Raw genomic sequence first — 24,760 nt, 5'->3', positions numbered from 1 at the left:
GGCAAAACTTAGCCCATAATGTTCAGTTGAAGCCTGGCCATTCACGATCCAGAGGTTGGGGTATCGTTTTTAGTGACAAACATGAAATAGCCGTAAATAATGTTAGGTATCCCAGTTGCACCGTAGGTTATATTTTCCATTGTGACGTCATATGCCTTTCAAACAACTTGGGAAGGGCAGTGATGCGGACGAGGATTGGTATGCGGAAATATAACATTCGCACATACTAAATAATTTTTTTTTTCCCAAGCAGAAATCTAATTGAGATTAAATAAAAATCGAAAGGTAACAAGATTATCTGCGTCAACCGTTTTATTCAGAAATTCACCAATGAAACTGCAGTTATGATGGATTGTATCATAATCACAAAGTATCAACATAAACCTTGTAGTTTGGTTGATGCAAAATGTAACTGCCTTTGACCGCAAAGCTATAAATTTGGCTACTCGTATATCATGCTTGTTTCTTTGAAAAAACAAATCCTTACATTCAACACATCTTTAATAATTGAAAAAATCAACTACCGTATGTTTCAACTGTTTAGTGGAACTTTGATAATAATAATAATAATAAAATGTATTTGCAAAGCGCAGATTATATAATAAAATATATGCAACTGCGCTTTCCTTCCACTTTATAAATTCAATAAGCTAGCAGCAGTTGTTTGACAAACTTTTGTATCGTAGTTAGTTATCCAGCTTTAAAACAAAACAAAACAAAAACATGTGACACATAATACCCCGATAATTTATGCTATCGTCACTCAAACTTTAAGGTAATGTAGGAAACGAAAAAAATGCAAAATAAATACGACGATAACCCCTTCTATAATTCGACCTATTGTTTTCCTACCGTAACACTATAAACGTGTGGCCTATTTTGGCTGTACATACTCTTTCCCGTGTATGTCCATTACTCAATTCATCACTCCGCTGAATAACAAACTGTTATAGAAATTGCAGTGAGCCATAATCGAGTGAATGGAAGGCTGTGTGCAATGCATCTGTACAAAGAGATATACTTTCAACAATTCCAAGTTACATTTGTACATCCATAAATGTTTGCGTAGAAGTAATTGTCAGATACAAAACTTTGCTTCAGTTCAATATAAATTACAGTTATCTACTCCATATAAGTGACGTATCAGTGCTCTTCACTCACTATGGCATACATATTTTTGAACACTCAACTTCAGATATGCACTTTGACAAGACTAGTTTGTCCAGAAAAACTTAAAAGTCGTAAATATTAACAACAACGGTTGAATTGCAAATGAGCGTCATTCAATGTCTTTGGGCAAATCCGGCAATCCGACAGATCTTTCTCTGTTCTAAACATGCAGGTGCCAAAGTATGAAATCCATTTTCCACAAAGCAGTATTTTCTACTTTAGATTTAAAAACCTTTTCCACACATCTTTGCAATCAAACACTTTTGAAATCATGCGTATTACAGAGAAAAAGGACATGCCCTCAGATGTGACGTCAGCTGCAAGGCGGGTATAATCGGCTTGCGTGCTGTGTGACACAGATCAATTTTTGTTCCCTTCATTTTTATTTGGGTTTTCCCCTTCACTGGTTTAAAGGAAAAATGCAGTGGAAATTCAGCTTATCTTGTTTTCATGCATATTACATACCAGATCCTAATACTTGTTTTCATTGGAAGTGACAAGAAAGTGGTAATTTTTCAATTATAAGCAAATCCTTTCATCAATACATGTAAGAGAGCGCTATTTTGCTTATGTCACACAAGATACTCCTTGTCAAAAGTGCACATGAACAGTACAAAAAATACTCCTTCAAAATTACCCACACGAAAAGTTTTAAAGAAATATTGGACACTAGTAATGTCCAAACAAGCTGTTTAACATGATAACAAGTAAAAAGTGGAACTTACTCCAAGAAAATTAAGAAAAGCTTGATATATATTTGTACCAAAAGCTATGGAGACACTACTGTTCTTCCCTGAAAGACATCACCCTTTGGCTCACGAATATAGAAATTTTCATAAGCATAACAACTAAAACGTTGAAATTTCTCCCTTTTACTGCTACAAAAGAGGTGGAAAGTCAAAGTAACATTGCAAGAAAGCTGTTTTAAACGTCCACTTTTGCGACTCCAAGAGGCGAGCTGTTTGGGTGCTAGTTGTGATTTTATTCGTAAAGTGTTCGCCTTTTGACGTCGAACAAAATATATTGTGTGCATTGGTTATTGGTCACCGCTGTTTCCCGAGACAAACGTGTATGTCGTACAAACATCAGAGAACGACAGGAAAAATGTATTCACACTCCGTCGTGTCCGATGTAAACAACCGGGTTTTTTTTAGGTTGGTTTCCTTTCAATCAGATGTTTGAAATAGAATAATTAAACAATACAAATCATTACATTTTCTGGGATTTCAGGACCTAGTGCCCCTTTCATGTTATAGATACAGTTATAAAAATATTATAAAAATGTGATGTTATAAAAATACAAGCTGCTCGAGTGGGATTCGAACCAACGACTTCCTGCCTTCTATTGCCGACGGCTGGCTATTCTTAATGTTAACAGGTGTGGATAATGCAGTTTCCTTAGTCGATACTGATTGGTTGGTAGGCGGGGTGACATCAATTAACATGCTTATAATAAAAAAAAATCCTTACTCAATATTGATTGGCTGGTAGGCGGGCCAGGTCGCATCAGTTTGGACCGGAGACAGGGAAGTCTCCGTCGGACCACGGGTGATACTCAGAATAACTTTTGCGTTGTGAGATACAAAAAAGCAGTGGATTTTGAGGCATTTTCCCGAACTTTCCAACAACCAAAATATATTCAATAGCACTGAAAAATCGAGACAAATGTACATCGAGTATGCACCTTTTTGATATAAGGTTATATATAAGATGTACATTTGTATTATTTACAGCGCCTGGGCCCCTAGTGTAATGAACAATGTGTAGCAATGCCCCTTCCCCTTTCGAATTTCCCTGGCATGGAATTTTTGGATTTTGGAACCCCCCCCCACCCCACTCTCTGGCACAGATTCACGTCACTGATCATGATACCACAATGCTAGTTGTGTAAAATTATGGCGTTGCCATTTTGTTTCTGATCGGACAGGATTTGATTCATCGTGCTGATATAGCGCCCTCTACCGCTTGAGCGGTTTGGCCTCACTTGCCAGGGACTAGCTCATTGGAAGAATCTACAAATCCAGTCTTGAAACAAGACAATGAAGTGTCAGTCTTCTACATTTGCCGAGTAATTTTTGATAATGACTTGTGCATTCAACGTGAGATTAAATGTTAAGATCTAGTTGCGATTTTCGCTGTCATGATTTTACCTTGACCAATAACTAGTCGCCAGGCTTTTGAAAACATGCCGGAATTTTGTAACGACTCCAGCTTTTTGTATCTTGATCAATTACGTGGCAATAGATACGGTAGAATCCATGTAATAGCCACGGGGAGATCGGAGTGCTCATTAGCTATAAAACCCATGGCTCTGTTTTTGAAGACTTTGATGGTTGACAATGAAGCATCAACATCTGATAACTTGCGATGAGCGCCACCGTATACCACAAGAGGGCGATTTTCGTAAAATGGTCATTAATAAAAAAAAAAAAAAGCCTTTGAAGCGCCAAAACAAAATCGGGTTCGTTGGCTGGTGGTTACGTTGGACGGAAGGAGGGGAGAGGTGGAAACACTAAGAAAAAAACCCGTTCACTTATTCAGACAAAAAAAATGATTCAGCTCGGTCTAAATGCAGATAGGGCGGTAATATCCTTTTGGTGGAGATGGGATTCTGAAAGAGGGCGTTATTACTTACTTGCCTGCCTTAATTGCGGCGTCACATAAAAAAATATTTTAAAAATGGGTTCTTTTGGGGGGGGGGGGCATGGCCCCCGTTGCCCCCCCCCCTGGATCCGCGCTTGGAAGGAGGGGTATTTGGCGTGACAATGGTTACGCCCCCCCCCCCACGATTGACCCATGTGCATTTTTCCATAGTTGAAAAATCCCCTATACAACCTGTATCATTCATTTAGCTGAATGTCCGTTACCTACTATTTCAAATGTTGGTCTATCGGTTCAATCCCTGTTTGCCCCTCTATGCTCCAATTGCAACTCCTCTCCCCCACAGACCAGGCCTCAGATGTGACGTCAGCTGCAAGGGGTATATACTCGGCTTGTGTATTGTGTGACACAGATCAAAAGTTTTCCTTCAGTTTCAATTCTAGATTTCCCTTTCACTGATGTAATGTTATAGGTGCTGCATACTCGATGCAGTCTAAGACTGCGAGAAAAAAAACACAAGCTGCTCGAGTGGGATTCGAACTAACGACTTGCTGCTTTCTATTGCAGACCCCTTGCTAATTCTAATTCTTATGTAAACTGGATAACATTTCCCCCCTAGTTTCTGTTTCATTTCTCTCTTGTTGCATTTGTGGCACATACATGATAAGTTAGACATCTCACACACGTGACTCAACCAGTGCTCATTTTCTTTAACTTTGCCTTTCTTTGTTAATATTTTATCACAGCATGAAGCCCACATTCTATTGATTTTCTGTTTGTTGCTGTTTTTCCCACGGTGTGAAACACGCCGTGGGCTTGAGCTGCTTATGTTGGTTGGTGTGTGGGTGTATGGGTGGGTGTATCAGAGGTTTGAACTTATTGAAATGGATTGCCATTTTAAAATGTATTTATTATTATTTATGTTACAGTGAAATGGATCTTGTAAATTATTGAACCTTGGAGCAAGTTTGTAATTACAAGCAAAACAAAAATAGCAATTCTGGAGTCAGTAACATCAATACCTAACTGAGGGTGTAGAGGGTTTAAACCAACACCGTCTTGTGGTCAGCACCGAAAGGAAAATCGGGAAACACATCACATGCCTGCTTTAAACACCCATCCTCACTTCCCTTGAGCCAAACTTAGATTTGCTGTCCTGCTTAAGAGACAGTTGAAATGTATCTGGCATTGGTGCTAGTTGAACAACTTCGGACAACTATTGCCATCAAAAAGACGTTGGCTGATCTCATATGTGGGGAAAAATGATGAACAATCAGCCAGCTGCGGATTACATTATCATACAAGTCTTCTTTTTTGTCTTTTTACAACCCTTTTCGAATGTTTGATATCGGTAACCACTCAGTACTGAGAGTGAACGTTTGCAACGAAGGAACGGCAGCCAATTCCTCCGCCACCTTATCATGCAAATTGTTGCCGCTTAAACGGACGACAGCCACATGACCAAGGGAAAACAGCAAATGGATGATAGCCCCGATATCGCTGTTTTCCAGGCGACATCCAGATAAATCCAGTATACAAAGGGAGGGGAGAGGATCGATTTTGAATTGTGACAGACCGTGAAAATTGTTTCCGTTCAGAACAAGTGTCTTAATGCTACCTGCTGATGAAATGAGAGACACAATTGGCCCAATATCACTGTTTGTCAGACCATTTTCAAGTAGTGCCAATTCTTCAAGGAAAGGAACACTAGCAATCGTAGCAGGCTGTAAATCGTGCAAATCGTTTCCTCTCAGAATAACTCTCTTTATGCTGCCTGCTGATGAAAGAAGAGAGAAAAGTGGCTCAATATCACTGTTTGTCAGACCACTTCCAAGCAGGTACAATTCTTCAAGGGAGGGAACACTAGCGATCGTGACAGGCTGCAAACCGTGCAAATTGTTTCCTTCCAGAACAACTCTCTTTATGCTGCCTGCTGATGAAAGAAGAAAGAAAAGTGGCTCAATATCACTGTTTGTTAGACCACTTTCATAAAGCCCAATGTTTTCAAGGGAAGGGACACTAACGCTAGTAACAGACTGTAAACCGTGCAAATCGTTTCCTCTCAGAATTACTCTCTTTATGCTGCTTGCTGATGAAAGAAGAGAGAAAAGTGGCTCAATATCACTGTTTGTAAGACCACTTTTACACAACTCAAAATATTCAAGGGAAGGGACACCAGCGATCGTGACAGGTTGCAAACCGTGCAAATTATTTCCTCTCAGAACTACTGTCTTTATGCTGCCTGCTGATGAAAGAAGAGAGAAAAGTGGCTCAATATCACTGTGTGTAAGACCACTTTTACACAGCTCACAATATTCAAGGGAAGGGACACTAGCGATCGTGACAGGCTGCAAACCGTGCAAATTATTTCCCCTCAGAACAACTGTCTTTATGCTGCCAGCTGATGAAAGAAGAGAGAAAAGTGGCTTGACATCGCTGTTTGTCAGACCACAATCGAAAAGGCAGCATTCTTTCAGAGATGGAACTGATTTAATGTTTTGTTCAGACAGTGTCTCATGCAAATTGATGTCATTCAATACAACTGCTTGCGTGTTGGTTTTTGATAACACTTCGAAAAGTTGTACAAGGTTCCATTCACAGTTATGTACTTCTAAAGACTTAAGATATGTCAATATCCCCGTGGAGTTATCCACAAAGCTACCCCAGCTGATGCCATGAAGTACAAGTTTAAGCAATGGCTTACATTGTATGTGTGTCATGATATCCTCTAACAGTCTAAAGTCAGCAAAACCTCGACATTTAGCACAAATTTCTTGTATGCCTACCTTGTGTAGAGTTGTATGTTTGGACCCTATTTGAAAGAAATAATGCGCAGCCACGAGAACTTCACCTTGGAGTTCATAGGGAAACTGAACCTTCGCAGTCTCAACAAAGTATTTCACAAGGGATTCTGATTGAGCTTCAAACAGGAGCAACATCGAGATTCTATGCAGGGACTTGTTCAGTTCATTTTGCTTCAAGAGATCTCCAATGCGCTGCAAAATCACCTCGGCGGCATTTCTGTTCAGCCCACAGCAGAATCGCAGAACGTATTCCACGCTTTCCACATTGCCATGAAATATGCGAGGCAAGTATTGGTCAAAGTCTTGTCTGTCAGTTCTTGACAAATCAACAAGATAAACCGCTGCGCTGTATTCTTGGAAAGTCTTGTGAATGAACGAAAATTGAGAAACCGTCTTGAGACCTTGACAAATTTTTCGTTTTGACAACAAGCCAACATCACATCCCTTCTCAAACATATCTAGATCTTTTGAATCTATCTGATCTTCCTCGAAATGAAGTTTTTCCCCATTTGGATCTAACAAACCTTCAAGAGCTATTCGACCAAGTTTGGAAACATGTGTCTCAGTGTCAGAAACTTGCTCGTCTGTTTCCTTACTTTCCTTATGCTGGAAAAGCAGCTGAATGTTATCCCCAAACAGGTTTGTTATTTGATCAGGAAGTTTCCCTTCAGCTGCCCATGTGTGGCACATCAGCCACAGAAATAACGGTATCTCCGCTAAACTACGAAGCGTTTCAGATCCATTCACCTTTTCAAGGAAGCTATTTTGATTATCTGATTGAAAATTTGCAAAGTATTTCCTCACGTACTTTTGCCTGCCTTTCTCGTCAAAGCCAACCATGTTAATTTTTGTGTAGTGTGCATGCATAGTCAGCAGTTCATTTGCCGTCTTCTGTCGGCTCGTAACTATTACCTTGCACGACTTCAGTGATTTGAACGATAGAACACTGTTCAAGTCAATTCCGTTCTTGCACTGTGCGTCCTTTACTCTTTGTAAAGAAATCTCATCAGCGCCATCTAAAAGAATTAACACGCGCTCTGGATTATCATAGATGTATTGTTCTAAGTCTCTCTTTTTCAGTTTGCTGTCTGTGAGTATCTGAGAGAATATGGCGTCGATGATGTCGAATTTCTTACCCATTCGATTGACATCTATCACAAAGACAAGCTCGTATCTTTCCAAAACTGATGTAGGCTCAGATTGTTGTTGGTTTTCAGTTTGATCCCCCTTGGTTTTCATATCCGCCCAATCGTATGCAATCCTTTTAAGGAGTGTGGTTTTCCCGTAACCCGCCTCAGCTCTGATTAATAATCGATTTGATTTGAGCACAAGCATGTCTTTATATGAGTCAAGGGAACTTTTTTGAACATGAAGCCCTTTGTCTTTATTAGGTTGTGATTTTCGAAGATCAGGGATACCTCTAGCTCTTTTGGATGCTTTCAGATGCTCCGATTGGCTGTCTGTTTCTGCCTGCATCTCTGTCTCTGATGAGGAGACAGGAGATGGTATGTTCGTCTCTTCTAGTAGCTGTAGATTGACGTACATGTCATCCATCTCTCTGGCCATGTGCTTCTCTGTAGGATGTGTCGTCACTTTCATCGTCTCTAGGTAATGTGCTGCCAGTTCTCTTGCACACTGTTCAATATCAAAAGAGGTTCCTGCCATGCCTGTGTAAAAGAAGTCATTTTGGGGAACAATCAAGTAAATTATTAGCATATATATAAAAACGTCGATCTGTAAGTTTAAAACTACGTCGATCTGTAAGTTTAAAACTGCTAAAGACATGCTAAAGACATACAATACAGTCTTTATCATTTTCACAGAGATTGTAAGCAGTAAGCACAGCGAAGAGCATGCTAAATTCAGAGTAAAAATGCTTTAATGCATGCAACCGTAAGCAAATCCACAAGGTGAAATATTGCTGAAGGTTGGCATAATTTGTAACCTTTAGTGCATTTTAATCTTCTGCTGATGGTGTATCAGCAAATGGCCCATGTAATGTGTTTTAAAAAGGGCTCCTGTGTGTGCCATTTAACCTTACTTGAATTTACATTTGGCTATTTTAAGGGTCATTTTGGTGCCTTCTTGTTTTGTTGATTATTCAAAAATTCAATTTTCTTATTCTTGAGCAAAGGTTTGATGTCATTTCATGTAGAAACATCAATGTAACAGCTATTTACGTTGTACATTTTCCTTTTGTTTTGCTTTCTTTGGCGATTCGTTGTTGATTCTGTAAAATGACGATAAGCCAATGAGTAATTTGTTTTTTCAAAATTATTTGACATGACCAGTTACATTATTCGTATAGATTCTCAACTTAAACAGAACAAAGCCTGTACTGAACAGTGTCTTCCTAAATTGACATCACATGAACAACGACCTCGGTTGTCGGGAAAATAATGGCTAAATATTAACCCTAAAGGGGCCGGGGGGGGGGCGGAATCCGCCCTCCCCCCCTCAACATTTTCCGTGATAGCCTCTAAAAAAAATTTTTCGCGACCCGAGCTGTTATGACTTTTTAGCCTCGAGCTTTGTGCATCTTTTGATACCAAAAACATAAAAATCGGACCACGGGTAGCCGCGTAGCGAAAATATTTCCGGCGCTACGCGCCGTGAAAAATGAATTTTCGCATATACGTCGTGTACACAGAGCAGAATTGCCATTCGTACATATGAATAATTAATTAGCCATAATTCCAAAACCCTTTGACCTATAGTCATTTAATTTCTTGGGTATGTTTAGGAAGAGTTGCTCTATGCATGTGCCGAGTTTCAAAATGTTTCGTCACTCGATGGCCGAGATTTGAGGGGGGGGGGGTGGGGGGCGGAATCCCCCCCCCCCCCGGCTGAGAGATGGTCAAAATAACCCGGCCCCTTTAGGGTTAAAAGAAGTGCACTTTCATAAAATGTACCCAAAGAGATGTCAACAAGTTTTCACAAATTTAAATATTGGGTGTTTTGTATCGTTTGTCAGCAGCTCCAAATTTATAAAAAATAAGTTATGTACAGCTTTGATTATCCGGAGAATAAACTTTAAATTTCGTCAAAAGTAACACATAAAGTAAAGTGATGTATAGTAAGCTAAACTTGACCAAACAAAGAGTACATTGACCATTTTGGCTAGCTCTCATACCTGGTACTTGTGATGCTAAGTCAGCACGACCCACCGCTTGCAGAGCGTCTCTCAGCTTCTCAGGAGCATCTGCGGGATTGTCCTGCTTCTTCCACCAGGTATCTAACATCTTGTAGATTTGTTCGTGTAAGTCTCCTCTGTAGTTTTCTTCGAATTGGTCCAGTTGTCCTTCCTTGAATCCCAATTGTCTGGCGAGCCTCTTCCAGCCTCGTCCAAGTTCGTCTGACAATTCTGAGAAGCAAATGCGTCTAGATTGCTCTTCATCTGAATGAAAAAGCAAATAAACATTATGCATCAATCATCTCATCGAGGCATGGGGGCTCCAAGCGCTAAACTCATGGGTGAGGTTAAACAAGATCAGAAGCCCATCGTACTGACTGATCAGACATTTGTGACGCTTTCAGCTCATACACATGTGAATGTAGTCGGGCACTCTCATACAAAATCTTGTTAATATAACATAAAGCACACTTCGTCATTTCCAAGTTCACCGTTGGCAGGTTTTTGTAGCTCATTGTAATTTGAGGTTTACAAAGGGATGATGCAAAAATTGGTGACAAATTTACCCCTCCGTAACACAGTGCAACTGATTTTTGACTTGTGCATCGGAACCAGGTACCCAAGTACCCGACCGTTTGATGTCAAGAGCTGGTTCCAGATTATGGAATCGAGTACTTGTAAACAACTTTATTTAGTAATATAGTGTGCATGATTGTAGGATTTTTAAGCACTCCCCATTGAAAATATGGTACAAGCCCAAGCCTTTAACGGGTACCCAGGTACCTTTTTTTTAAGCAGCCTCATGCCCAATCGAGATATAGTTACCCAATGATCCACCGCCCAGCAAGCCGCCAACGCGAAGCGTGATGTTCTGGTCTTGTTGTATCCCATGGTCGCGAATTGAGAGTAGGTCACAAAGCTGCAAAAAGCAATACAATTTCATATTTGAATTATTCAGAATTTAAAACAAAAAAATAAAACCATTGCACACTACTTATTTGAATGAAAGGAAATTTCCAAATCAGAACAGTAACAGTATGTCCCTAAAAAGTGGCAGTCTTACTATTTTTGAAATTACAACAAAACCACGAAGTAAATTTAGAAAAATTGTAATTGTGCAGATACTGCATATCCTGAGCCTAAACCCAGGGGCGGATCCAGGATTTTTTTGGGCGGTGGGGGGGGGGGCGGTCCGTCAGACTTTTTTATGTCTGATTGTTGCGGACAGGCGGACATATACTTTTTTTGGTGTCAGATTAGGGGGTGGACACCCCCTCCCCCCTGGATCCGCGGCTGTACCCCCTATGAATTTCATCTAATTTTCATCACGCCCCACTGTTACCAAGTTAACTGCCTTAATCAATTTCAGTGCTGTGTTATGTAAACTGTGTAAACACATCATGTTGTGAAAAGGGCTGTGGTTGGGATTGGAATCATTTTCCTGGCTTTTAGTTATCATGACAAGACCTCAGTTTAATGCTAAGGGTAAATGATTCCAATCTCCAGCCACACAAACCCTTTTGTTCACAACATGCAGGATTTTACACAGATTCATGGCATAAAAACCAACATGCGAAGCTTCATGCTTTATTCTCAAAGTGCACAATTGTATTACATATTTCACATGAACAGCCCCACTACAAGGATAATGAGTATCTGCACAAATAAACATTTTCAAAATATGCTTCGTGGTTTTGCAGTTATTTCAAAAATGGTCAGACGGACACTTTTTAGGGACACTGTAGAAGAAGGCCCGGCGGTGTTGCGGAATTTTTTCAACAAAATTTACAAACTTTGTTTTGAAAACTCCTGGGATATGATAACGTAATTTGAAAGTGCCGGGGGAAAAATTGCTCCATAAAAATCAATCTGTCTTCAAAAAAAAAAAGGGCAAATTCAAAACAACTCGAAGAAATAATATGCTCAGATAAAATGAATTTGAAAAAGTGACTAGTTTTTTTTCCAATTCACGGTGATTATAGAATTAGCACCTGAAAGTTTCTCCCGATGTAAAGGCGTTGATCCTGAGACTGGATGCCACTTTCCAGCTCCACACGCTTTTTCAAAGCTGCTACTGATGTCTCTGGATCGAGCTGCAGGCAAAGTGTCTTTGGTAAGAGGAGACCTCTGACAAAAACCTGCAATTTCTCTTGAACTTCAACGGGACTGCAAGTGGGAAAAACAAAACAAAAATCTCCTGGATGATACCTCTGACAAGACATTTTTTTTTTAAATTGAGCTAACTTTTGTTACATTTCTATTACATTCTTCCTTCCAATTTTTTTTTGTACAAGAAAATGATATCAGATATTCACCTTGATTGATATGTACTATTTCTTTCAGATATAACTGTTAATGGAAAGCTTTCTTAAACTGATTTAACCACTTGTGAAATGAGATGATGCATTAATGAAGGTGCGAATTCGATTTTAAAAAATAACAATAATAAACTCATGAACACCGCAGACCTAGAATGTTTAGTTGGTGTATGGTATACATGTATAAAGATGAAAATACTAGAAACGAGAAAACGTCTAACCTACAGGCCAGGGGCGGCGGAACACCCCCCCCCCCACCCATTTTCTTAGGCCAGCAAAAGTGCTCCTCTCGCGGTTATAAATGTGCACCCTCGAGATGAAAACAAAACTGCCCCTAAATCATGACAATCATGGACGCCCCATTGTCCCTAATCTTCATTCCTTTGTTTGTACTCGACTTTTTAGCAACAACTCTCATTGGTTTGGAACACGATTTGAGATCATGGACGTTCGGTCAATTGTGAACCCTTAGCTAGAACCCTAACCATTTGTCCCTTGTCCACGATTGCCGGTGTTTAGACACGCATATGATTGCGCTACAAATACAATTGTCTCCTCTCTTGCAATGAAAAACTGCCCCTCAAAAACGCAAGTGCCCCTCTCGCATTAACAAGACTGTTTACTCTCTCGAGATGGAAAACTACCCTCGAAAGCACAAATACCCCTCTCGCGATAATAAAATTGTGCCCCTATCGAGATGGAAAATTGGCCATCACAAACAATAGTGCTCCTCTCGCGATAACTTCTCGAGATGTAAAACTGCCCCTCGACAGCACAATTGTATTAGTGCCCCACTCGCAACATTAAAATGGTGCCCCTCTCATGGAAAACTGGCCTTTAAAAATAACAGTGCTCCTCCTCCAAGCGAATAAAATGGTCCCTGTGCTGGCCATCAAAAGCACAGTGCCCTTCTCGCAAATAAAAAATGGTCTCTCCACCTAACTAGTCAAATTCATTGGCGGGTCCAGAGAGGTTACTTATGGGGGCGGAGGATGTGTGGTGTGCCGAAGGCCCAAGGGCGGATCCAAGGGGGGGGGGGGAGAGTAGGACAATGGGTCCATGCCTCCCCTTCAAAAAAAACAAAAACAACCCAATTGTTTTCTTTTTTTAGTGAGATCACAAAAAAGGCAGCCAATACGTACACCACCATTTTTTTCTTAAAAAAATGGTTATAGTGGTCAGATATTGCCTCAGATCGCAGCACAGAGCATCTAGAATCCACCCCCTCCCCCGACCCTTAAGCGGGCCCGAAACCTGTGACGTGAATTTGTGAACCCGCCATTTGAGAGGCCGAAGGGGTCCCACTTTCACAACGACGAAAGGTGCCCCTTTTTCTGGTACAGGCCTTTTTCTGCTACAGGCCTATGATGAGGATTTAGGAGATATTAGTTTCGACCGATTGAGATTTCCAGAGTGATTGCCCTTGTTATACCTTTTCAATTCAGCTCTGGTTGTTTCTTCTGTTGTCGCAGTTTTGATGTGCTTAGGATGAGTCACTGAAGCCTCTTTCAGTGGCAGGATGGATGCTCCCTCTTCATCTGATTGGAGTCTTGGGGAGGCTTTGACTGGAAAGGCGGCCATGAATGCCGCCTTACGACTTGGCTTAACCCTCCTCTTCGTGCTGACGAGTTTGCTGAGTGAGTGGTTGTACTCCTCGGCCGTGATCCTAGCTCTACCCCGCCGACCAGGGCTGTCTTCCTGCATCTTTGTGGTTGCAGTTGGACGTCAGACGATGAGGTTCACATAATCTAGATTGACAATGAAAATAAGAACTAACAACTGTACTTATGTAGGTAATTATGATTTTGAAATACTGGAATTCCTTAAACAATTGGCATTTCTGAATAAATTAATCCAGAATTTCTGGCCTTAATCAATATCTCTTTATTGGTCGATTTATGCAGTCACCAAGGGCCTGCAAGGGTATACGGTAAATGTTTGTACTATTTGCCTGCTCTATGCACCCCTTGATATACCCATTTTGTGTGTTCTATGTAAACTTGTATACAAAGCACAGTCCTGTATGTGCAACACATGCATTCCATGGGCCAAGACTACAGCGTATCACAGCCTTACTACAGCCCAAACAGCAGTACAAAACGGACGTGCTTGCATCGTGCTGCAGTGATAGCCGGTGTCACATGAAAAGCCGACTCCTATAAAAATTGGACCCCTATTTCCCTGTTATTGGCTGATCCCTCACACGTGACTAGGTCACTCTCCCGAAACGTTACGATCCTAAAAATAGCATAGTATCGTACTTACGCGTGCGCAGTACTACCAATGAGTCCACATTTCAAGGAGTCGGATATTCACGCTACACCGGCCCAAGGATCCGGGTTCAGCAAGAATGCAGTTGCAACAATTATAATTCCAAATACGCTACGAACTTGGCATCCCCCCCCCCCAAAAGAAAATGTTTTTTCGGAGGCCACGTGTCCGGAGAAAAAAAAACCTGTTTACTTTTCAGGTTCGTTTGCTGATGAAATCTCCCCCCCCCCCCTGCGAAAATTCCTGGATCTGCCCCTGACAATGTAACGTAATGGATTTACATCGTGAATTTATTTCGAAGTTCTCTTCGATTTAGAGCGTCCAATGCAATCCACCTCAAAACAACCTCTCTTTTCGACTTTGATTACAATGTATTGTCATACTGCATATTGGCTGGATAACATTGTAACATTTTCACTTTGAGAAAAAAACCCGCTAATTTCAAGCACACCCAGGCACCAGACTATTCCAAATTAACGTACGTGTACAGGAAATTTTGAAGATGGCAATGTTCCAATACCTGAGAGAGCAGGTAGTGGGGGGTGTACTGTTATGAGAACGAGGTTGCTCCACCGCCGATATATTCCGTGACTATTATGTTTCAACGGCGCTCCATCTGTCTTAATCATCCCAAACAAAATATGAGCATTCTATAAAGTAAGTACCAAAGTCAACAAGCGAACCCCTTTTTCCAGATTTTACTGTTTATTATCATAGAAAAGAGACAGCTAATAATTATAATGTTATTTCCAAACAATGTATGGTTTACAAAAAATGAATGTTACATTTTTGTATACATACACTGGCTCAATGGTAATTTCACAATTGTCAAAAACATACCTAGAAGTGTGCATGTTTGGTGATATGAGACACATTCAACACAATCTCAGCCTTTGTAAGTCGACTTTGTTTGTTTGTTTCTTCAGCCTCATTCATATTAGGAGGCCTAACTATATCGGGGCGTCGATCATTTCAAAACCTCCACAAAATCGAACGTCATTCCCGTCGAATAATCTAGGGTACTTGTTTGTTTTGTAACTGCCTCAGCACACCGATCCCCGGATACAGGAAACCATTATATTTGAGATCTCGCACGACACTTGTTTCTACATTTCCATAGCGGTTCCTGTTTGGAATGTTTTGGCCATCTGTGCACAAACTGGCGCAGGAGGTCATGGCAGCCAAAGCTGAAGTAGCTAACAAAATGTAGTGCGTACGGTACGTGTGCGTGGATTAAAGCATTTCCCTTGTGTCCTCGAGCCCAATTCGGTACATTCATTTGATGTTATTAGACCAAGTGGATGTGCTTTAACTCAGGGAGCAATTCCAAAAGACAAGTCTATAGATTACAAAAAACAGCAAAACATAAATTATTTTTCAGGAAGACACTGTTCAGTTTAGGGTTTTCTGTTCAAATTGTGACCTAGAAATTTGCTCATTGAAAATCATTTATGAAAAAAAAGTTTGCTCATTGGCTTACTGTATTGTAGTGAGACAACAACGCATCACCAAAGAAAAGAACATTTTATGTCCACAATTCTCACATTTCGGTTCTGAAACGGCTGTAACATTGGGTTTTCTGCCTGAAACGACATCACACTTTCCCTCATAAATATGTAAATTTGTATTAGCATAAAAACAAAAACACCCAAATACCCTTTAAAATGGCAAAACGAAAATCAAAAATAAGGTTAAATGGGATATACAAAGGTAAATTTTCCAAGATTTGCAATAAAAAAAAATACACTGCATTAGTCTATTAATCTTTCCTAAGATTTTGTTTTTATCATAAACTAACAATGACATTTCAAAAATCTCTAAAACATATAGCTTGCAATAGGCAGATCAAAACCATGCCAAGTCGTACATGTTTTTTGTAACGAGTAAACAAACAATCTTTGAATTGATTGATTTTTCATGAAAAGTGATATTCCATTTAATGCTCAAACACTTTCAACATGTCTTTCTCCTCCCATTCAACACATCATGCACTGCAACTGCGCACTTTAAACAAAAGAGGGATCGGTGGATTTTAATGTTTTGGTATCTGATTAAAGCTGAGAGCTTTTTCTTTCAAATACTGAAAAAATCATGAAAGTAGCACTTTGGGTTGCTGAGAAAGTGCCAATTATGTAAAAGTAGTCATGTTTTATCCTGTACACTATCCTTCATTTTTGCGATCTCTTTAGTATTTTTACATCCTTATGATGCTGAAAGGGTTTTAAAAAGCACTAAATAGGATGAGACAGCTGGAAAATAAAATGTATTTCCATAAATTTCATTTGTATTCAAGTCATATCATATGCCATGTAGTTTGTAAGGATTAGGGCATGCACAAATATACAGTGAAAATCCCTTACTGTGATGGAAATGTTTTGTGTACAGGATGAAAAATTACTACTTTCACATAATTGGCATTTCTCAGCGACTCAAAGTGTTATTTTTTTATATGATTGTTAAGTTTTTGAAAGAAAAAACTCGCAGCTTTAATCTGATCTACCAAAAACGTAAAAATCCAGCGACCCCCCCCCTTTTTTTTGTAAAGGCAAATGATTTAGGGTTGCATTTTTTGGGGTCACCCTGTATACCCCTATTTACGGACTGTCAACAGAAACAGCGCGTTCATCAGGCAGCTTAACTCGCCACTTGTTCAGCAAATTCAGCAAAACAGTGTTTTTTTTGTCTTTGTTTTGAAATCAATGGCGCTCAATCATCCATGACTGAAGAGATGCAAATATGATATCAATGAAAAGCTAAATGAACTACTCTTTAAGATGGAACAACTTGGACAGTGTTCAAGGTCATGACTTTTGCATAAATGAACCCATTATTTTGGATTAGTTTTTTTTCGATAAACCCTGTACATTGTCTCCCATAACTGTTGGGTAACTTGGAAGTATTCACTGGAGCAACTCAAGCACATAAATGGGATATATTAGGATGGATTTAAAATATTTATTAACAAAATTAAGGAAGGGGCAAGAAAAAAAAAACAGAAAGTGACTAAATTTGATGTGCAATCAAATTTTGTGTCAATTTCCGTTGTCAAAATGTATCGACTTGAGATACGTTTACAGATGTATAGTGATATAAACTGTTATTTCCCCTATTTCCCAAATTCAGCTTAAAATACTCACAATCCTCCGAGGTTTTCAAAATAAAGCTTGTTTTGTCATCTTTCATGTTCTGTTCAATATGGGGAGTTATACGATGACGTTGGGTGAAATGTTCATACAAAGCGATCGCATCTTTCACCCTTTTTTCCCTTTTTTACAGACTTTCCGGTTTAATTATGGCCCACAAAATGCGCTGATAGCAGAAGAAATTGAGGGCATGCAAATCATGATTTGGCCGGCGTAGGCAATTTCGGGCCTATTTACTGGCCTGAACCTTAAGGACAGAGGTAGGCCACGTACTGAAAGAGACCAGATTTCAACGGAGTCTAAATTCCATTTCAAACAGCGCTTACCGGGTTTAAATGGCGGTTTTAGACCATGCAACCATGTGACGGGCTTTCGACTAATGGGTATAGGTATACTGTCCACTGATTCACACGCATGTGATTAATTTTGGTCACGTGCTTGTGAAAAGAGACCAGATATCATTGGAGTTTAACTTTCACATGCCGCCAGTCTCAAACAGGCGGTTTAAGTCCATTCCTTCTTTGTGGCGGGCTCTCGACCAATAGGTATGAGTACTGTGTGATTTATACAGTTATGTGGGCAACTTTGAGAGAAGCTTGCTCAAAGTGTTGCTGATCAGTGATCCTTGAATATTAAATATGTTCAATATCCACTGATGTATTAAGCAATGATATATAACGGTGTTGATGTGATGAACACTAACAATAATCATGCTTATTGGTCTGATTACAAAATTCATATATAGGGCCAGCTGTGATTTGTAGTTTCAAGTGCTTACTGATAAGATCATAACCGGTACATCCCTGGAAACATGGCTTCTTCTAAAAAGCATATCCGTTTTTACTAAGATCAGCTTCTAAATTCCACCTTCCTTTGCAACCTGCGTATTACAATATACCCTAACATTTCAACGCTCGCCACTCAGAATGGTTAAATAATTAAAGGGTCCGTAAAATCTAAATTTGGCCTTTGAGAAAACAAAACTCGAGCAGTCAGTGATTTGTACAGAAATGTTTAACCTTTAGTAAATGAATTGTTTTTGATGTACTCTTTTCGTCGGATTAATTGAGTTTGAACTCTATCTCTCATTTTAAACTCAATTTGAAGATGCTATTGAAAAGACATTACAATCACATCACACTTGGAATCGATTGTCAGCCAGATTTTCTTGAAGCAAAAATTGATTTCACTCCACAAGAGAGATTCGTGAGGTTTCAAAATTCACGATGTAGGTTTTTGTTTTTGTTTATACCACGCACTTAATGGAGTCACACAATCCAACAAGTATTATTAGCGGCACGACGCCGGTGTTCCAGAACCAATATCGCGAAAATGATTACTGTTCCCCGTACATGCAATGTGTAGACCATTTTGCCATTGCATAGTTATTAACTTTCACTGTACTTCTTCATAATATTGATGATGATGCGAGAGGTCGTCTCATGTCTATGATATATCATAATATTATGACAGCTAAAAGCTATTTTTTGTGAAACTAAAAGTTCGATTATTTAAATAAAATACACCGGCTCGCATACATATAAGCCTCATCATGTTTACGGATCAAACGCAGTGTGCAGGCAACCCATTTCTGTATTTGCTGTACAGACGTTATGCGTTCCACAGCAGGTATTCTTTATTAATTTGTCTATTTCCACAAAATGGTTTCCTCGTGTCTATGATATATCATTGCCCTCTAATGCTGCCGTTACTCATTCGAGTTGTTTTACAGCTTTCCCCGCTTTGTTTTTGAGGGAATCATCGATAACACAAACGAATCAACGCGAGTACATGGATGTCTACAATTACTACGATTGTAAACTGTGACGAAAACATTTCAAATACAATTTCAAAATCATGTAACTAATGAATTTCTCATCGGATAGTAAAGCAGCTTATAGCTCTTACCTTCATGAACAGTACTTGAGTGCGAAGACACGAAGTGCTTCTCGTTTTCCAGTTGAGACGTTTGATAAGACGCCGACTTTCCCTGAAGTTCCTCGGTCTGAATGAAACCCTCGAATGAAATATAGTTATATTTATGAGGGCTTTTGGTTATCGACAATTGCAGGTTCAATGTGCAAGTGATCTCTTTGTGCACGTCAGCACTCGATATCCACCAATGAAATCAACGGATACTTTCAGGTCAATAGTTAAAGAATACAGTTATGCTACCAAGCAGTTGCCGCATGACAGCAAGCGCCCAGGTCTCTGGAGTTGTGGGCACGGGCCTACAAAATAAATGCAGGGGCCTACAAAATAAACGGCACATACATACGCTCATTCCCGTGAATGGTAAGCCCTACATTGTTTACTAGTAACACGACTCCAGGAAACCTAAAGACGGAAGGCACGTACGCTCATTCCCAGGGATGGTAAAGCTCGACATTGTTTACCAGTCACGCGACTCCAGGAAACTGAAATCGAACCGCACGTACGCTCACTCTGGCGGGGATTGTACACCGTTTACCAGAGTGGCAAGCATGGGCGTTGCCAGTATTTTTTTTCTAGAGGGAGGCAAAAAATATTTTTCCAAAAAAAATCCTGTATTTCTCAACATGTTTATCAGTTTTAGAGGGGGGTGGGGGCAGAGACATTTTGTCCCCCATCCCGTTAAATTTACACCACTATGACTTCGCGTCTCGTTCCTTTTTCTTTTTTTATCTTTTTTTTTCGTCCTTCTTTTGGCTTTTCGGGGGGGGGGGGCAAGCGCTCACTTAATTGCGCCCCCCCCCCCCCCCCCTTGCGACGCCCATGGGTGCAAGGGCCATCCCGGGGAGTGGGGCTAGGCTTAGGGTTAGGGTTAGGTTTGGGGGTTGGGGTTTATTGGGTGAGAAACCTTACGTACGCTCACCCACTCTGCCTGGGATGAACTGTTCACCACGTTACTAGTGACAAGGCGTAAATCCGGGGGGGGGGGGGGGGAATGGGGTAAGAGTAAGGGTTAAGGTCGGGGGTCAGTTGAGGGCTAGGGTGAGAAACAAAACATAAAGTCTGTTTTGAGGTTTCAACGTCCCAGCAGTCGAAATGATTTATTACGGTCTTGGAAAACTTGTACAAGCAGTTTAACTTTTTATGTATTTCCTTTTTGGGCTTTCCTACCCTTTTATGGAAAGTTTATTTCGCGCGACGATTGTAAACATACGCGCTAAATTGCGGTGATCAACCATCTCTAAGAGAGCCTGAGAGTACGCCATTTTGTCATTAAGATTCCGGACCCCTCCGTGACCCTTCTACGGGCAATTTACACGGGGTTGCCCTTGTCATGCTATAATTTTTCAAAGAATGATTTCTAACCGTAATCACAACCGAGAAACATTTGTGTTTGAATTTTATATTGGCATTCCACAAGAAACAAATGGTGAGAAATCAGTTGGAAATAGGTAAAAACACATTTTACTTACGACTTTCACATCCAGATGTTCGTTCCTAGGTTTCCTTGTTCGATCACGTTTGTTTTCACGCTGCGTTCTTGCATGAGAACGAAAATGAGAACAATAGCTTTATCTACCTACATCGGATGGATTCTAGATTTATTTTTGCTTGTTTGAATCATGCTTGAATACAGTTTTTATCAACGGTCATTTTAGATTTGTTTGTAAATGAGAATTAGTCCTTCAAATTTATTCCCCCCAAAAAAATGTCTCCCAAAAAAGACATTTTAGTCTCCTTTATCAGTTTAAGTTTTTACCCAATGACCGCCACAAAATTATTTCATAGATTTTCATCTTTGTACGAGTAGGGCTACACCGAGTTCCACTAGTCCACATGCATTTTAGGTTTGCGGAAGTGAGAGGTCAGTTTGTGGCACGACATTGCTATTTCACGTTATGCGATTTTTCAGTTTCTATAAATTGAGATGCTAGTAACAATTTTACAAAGGCCTTTTTTTCCGAGGGTGTTTTTCTTAAGCAAAATCAATGTACCAAAAATAATTTCAAAAACTTCGACTTTTACAACGCTAATGTTCCTATTCGAGGGGTGCGTATTCGTACAGTCGCGACGCAGTGTGTCCTCCATACCCACACCGTTTATAGCTAGGCCTCTTAAAAATATAACATTGAGAATCCTGCCCGGAGTCGACAAAACACAGTTTTGCTCGTGAATATGGAAATGTGCATTAACATAAACAAATTAAAAGGCACCAAAACACAAAATGGGACACAAATGAGCATTGCAAAGATTGTAAAAAAAAAAGGGACATTGCATGTGCCCTTTAATTCACGCACACGTACCATATTGGTTAGCTGCTTCAGCTTTGCCTGCCATGACCTGCGCCAATGTGTGCACAGTTGGCCAAATCATTCCAAACAGGAACAGCTATGGAAAAGTACAAACAAGTGTCGTGCGAGATCTCAAACATCACGGTTTCCTGTATCCGGGGTCGGTGTGCCGAGGCAGATACAAACAAGCACATAAGTTAACCCAGATTAATCGAAGGAAATGACGTTCGATTTTATGGAAGATTTGAAATGACGCCCGATATAGTTAGACCTCCCATACAAATGAGGCTGAAGAAACAATAGACCATTACCATTTTGCAGCCATTTGATTTTTTTTCTCATTCAATTAAGTCAATGTAACCAAAGCAAGACTGGAGGGGAAAATAGTTTGGTTGCTTTTTGCAGAAAAACATTTTCATTCAGTACCGTTATTGGATACAGGGAACATGACTGGTGGAAGCGTGATGTAGGCCTACTGGACTTGAAAATGCTGGGATTGTGTTGAAAGTGTCCCATCAATATACGCATTTAAGTACGTTTATTTTATAATCTGTTTCCGGGAGTTTAGCCTTGATTGTGAACCATGTGACCAAGAACCCTTTCATGTAAAAAAGTGTTAGGGTCCATCCCCCCCCCCCTCTATAAATCGTGTACCGGCCCTTGAGACTTCTGTTCAAGTTGTTAATTCCCAAGTAACTAGTCCTGATCACTTTCTCCACATGCCCCACGATAACCTCTCCAGAGAGGAACGTTTCGCACTCAATGCCTTGGGGCAATCGATGCCTTGGCGCACTCGATGCCTTGGGCACTGACAACTACTCTGAGAGACATTGGCCCTAGTTTTTCGTTGTCCTCCCCTCGGCCAAGTATCCCTAACACGCGCCTTCAGGATTGACTCATCGTTTTGCTCATGATTGTGAAGAGTTAGAAAAGGATTTCTCTTTAGCGTCCATTTTTTTTTCAGGCATACGTTATCATGTTGTTTTTGTGTTAATGAAACCAAGGATTCTCCAAAAGTGCCCCAGCCACTGTAGCTCGAAAGTCTGAAGAAACCTGAAGACAATAATGATGATAAAACAATTTTAGAATGTGGAGGAAAACCCCAAAAGAATATTTTGGGAAGCCCCACGGAATCAGGCATAGGGACTGAAAGCCCAATCTACATGTGGTCCGGGTAGGAATCAAACCCGGGCCACAGCGGTGGAAGGCGAGGAAAGTAACCACTGCGCCAACCTGACTTGCTGACTCCAGAGTTTCAGTTAAAAACAATGGTTTCGTGTCACCATACTTTATGGAACGGACTAGCACGGAGTCAAATCAAAGGAAATTGAGAAATCTGATCTCAAAAGGTGTGCCGATTCACACTTTTTTGGTGTACTTTTCCTTGAAATGGATGGAATTCAACTTTCCGTTATTCTGTTTAAGTTTTAACACAAATAGTTTCATGTTAACAGAATTCATGTCACGGGCTAAGCACGGTGTCAAAACAAAGAAGATGAGGATTGTTTGTCGAGAAATCTGATCTCAAAAGGTGTGTCCGATGCCTTTTACACTTTTGTTATTTACTTTTCCTTGAAAAGCAGCGAAATGCACCGTAGATTTGTATGAGCCTAACCCCAACCAAAAAGCAGGTTAGTTCCAGTTATGATTGTCATTGCACAAGGAAATTTAAAGCCTGTAGGGAAGTATTGTACATTGTGACACAGTCGTAATCTAAGGAGAGTTTGACCATTATGATTGGCAGAGAGCCAGTTCATAGTCCATGGGCCAGCCCATATATCGTTACCGTCTGAACTGGCAAAAGTGTAATATGGTGGAAATTTATATATGATAGTGAGAAAATATGTGATAATCTTTCCTAATGTGTAGTTGAATATGCTAATTAATTTGATTAAGTGACGGTGAGACTAGCAAATGCAGTCCATTAAAGACAATGTTAGCCGTTGTTACTGAATTGCTTGTAGTTGTAGTTTTAAAATGAACTGAAGTTGGTGGATGTTTTGCCGGGAAACGTTAAAAGCCACGGGCACCTTGTCTTTCCTGCGCCCAAGTATGATCAATTAACACAGTGCGCATGTGTCAGTTGGTAACGAACTGGCGTCCCTTAAAGAAATCATCCACAGCCTTGAATAAGAGGGGAAAGGTGAAATATAATCATCGATCAGTATACGACTTGAGTAAACACAAAGAAACTTCACTCAAGTAATATATTCCACTCATTGGTATTTGACTTTACTAGCCTTCTGGAAGTCTGATTATTCATATCATGAGGTGATCACCAATAAAAAGCTACCACTCTGCAAAGGCTATCATATCAGCATATAAACATGTAGCGATTAAACAATAGCAACTATAGATTTTGCCACCTCGGATGGTACCGGTAGGTGATTTTTTTTTTATTCGGGCCCATGGACTAATATGCGGGTGGTTTTTAACGTCAGATAGAGGTGGCCCCTAAACCAGGACAACATAATTAATCTGCAAGAAAGACATTTAATGGGATGGGATTGATATGAAGCTCTTAGAACTTTCAATTTTAATATGATTTTTAAAAACTTCGTTTTCGATTTTATTCAAACGAACTAGGACAAACTACTAGGTTTTCTTTATAACAGTAAGCATTAGGTCTAGGTTGAGCGAGAAATAAATTGCTGCAGAATGTTTAACCTGCGACACGACCCGGAACACTCTAACAGTTTTAGATATATCTTTCTTGACAAATGAAGCCAAGTCGTTGCACTATTTTGCAACATTATGCCAGTGAGAAGACCCCCCCCCCCAAAAAAAAAGAAGAAGAAGAAGAACAAAATTTGTTTATTTATTTTTTTAAATACCCCGTTCCTGATAGGCGGGTATAATCTTCTTTTTGGTCAGAATCGGTAAACAACTACATTTTACCGCTTTTCAAGGAAATGAAAAAATGAAAAGAAAACACCCATCTTCGTAAACACCGGCAATCGTGAACCCCCTATAGTAGTAAGGAAGGTGGGGGTATGGGACCAAAATCGAAAAAATCTGCGGCGAGCGTGGGCACGCCGCTCTCGATTTTAAAAAATATGGGGAAATCCCCCGATTTCCAAAAAAAAAAAAAAAAAAA

At 40.1% G+C, this 24,760-nt stretch overlaps 1 protein-coding gene across 1 annotated transcript; it reads right to left on the bottom strand.

Annotated features, from left to right (window-relative positions):
* Positions 1–3,964: 3,964 nt before the first annotated feature.
* LOC119722828 (NLR family CARD domain-containing protein 4-like) lies at positions 3,965–13,565 on the bottom strand (the record flags this gene model as incomplete). Its single annotated transcript, XM_038193228.1, has 5 exons — positions 3,965–8,242; positions 9,709–9,972; positions 10,534–10,627; positions 11,700–11,874; positions 13,459–13,565. Coding segments are annotated over 5 exons (3,789 nt in total), but the record flags the coding sequence as incomplete, so codon positions are not given.
* Between the last annotated feature and the right edge of the window lie 11,195 nt (positions 13,566–24,760).

This window comes from Patiria miniata, unplaced genomic scaffold (assembly GCF_015706575.1).
Source record: "Patiria miniata isolate m_02_andy unplaced genomic scaffold, ASM1570657v1 HiC_scaffold_1, whole genome shotgun sequence".
Taxonomy (NCBI): Eukaryota; Metazoa; Echinodermata; class Asteroidea; order Valvatida; family Asterinidae; genus Patiria; species Patiria miniata.
Note: the sequence above shows the minus strand (reverse complement) of the source record. Positions and strands in the feature narration are given on the sequence as shown.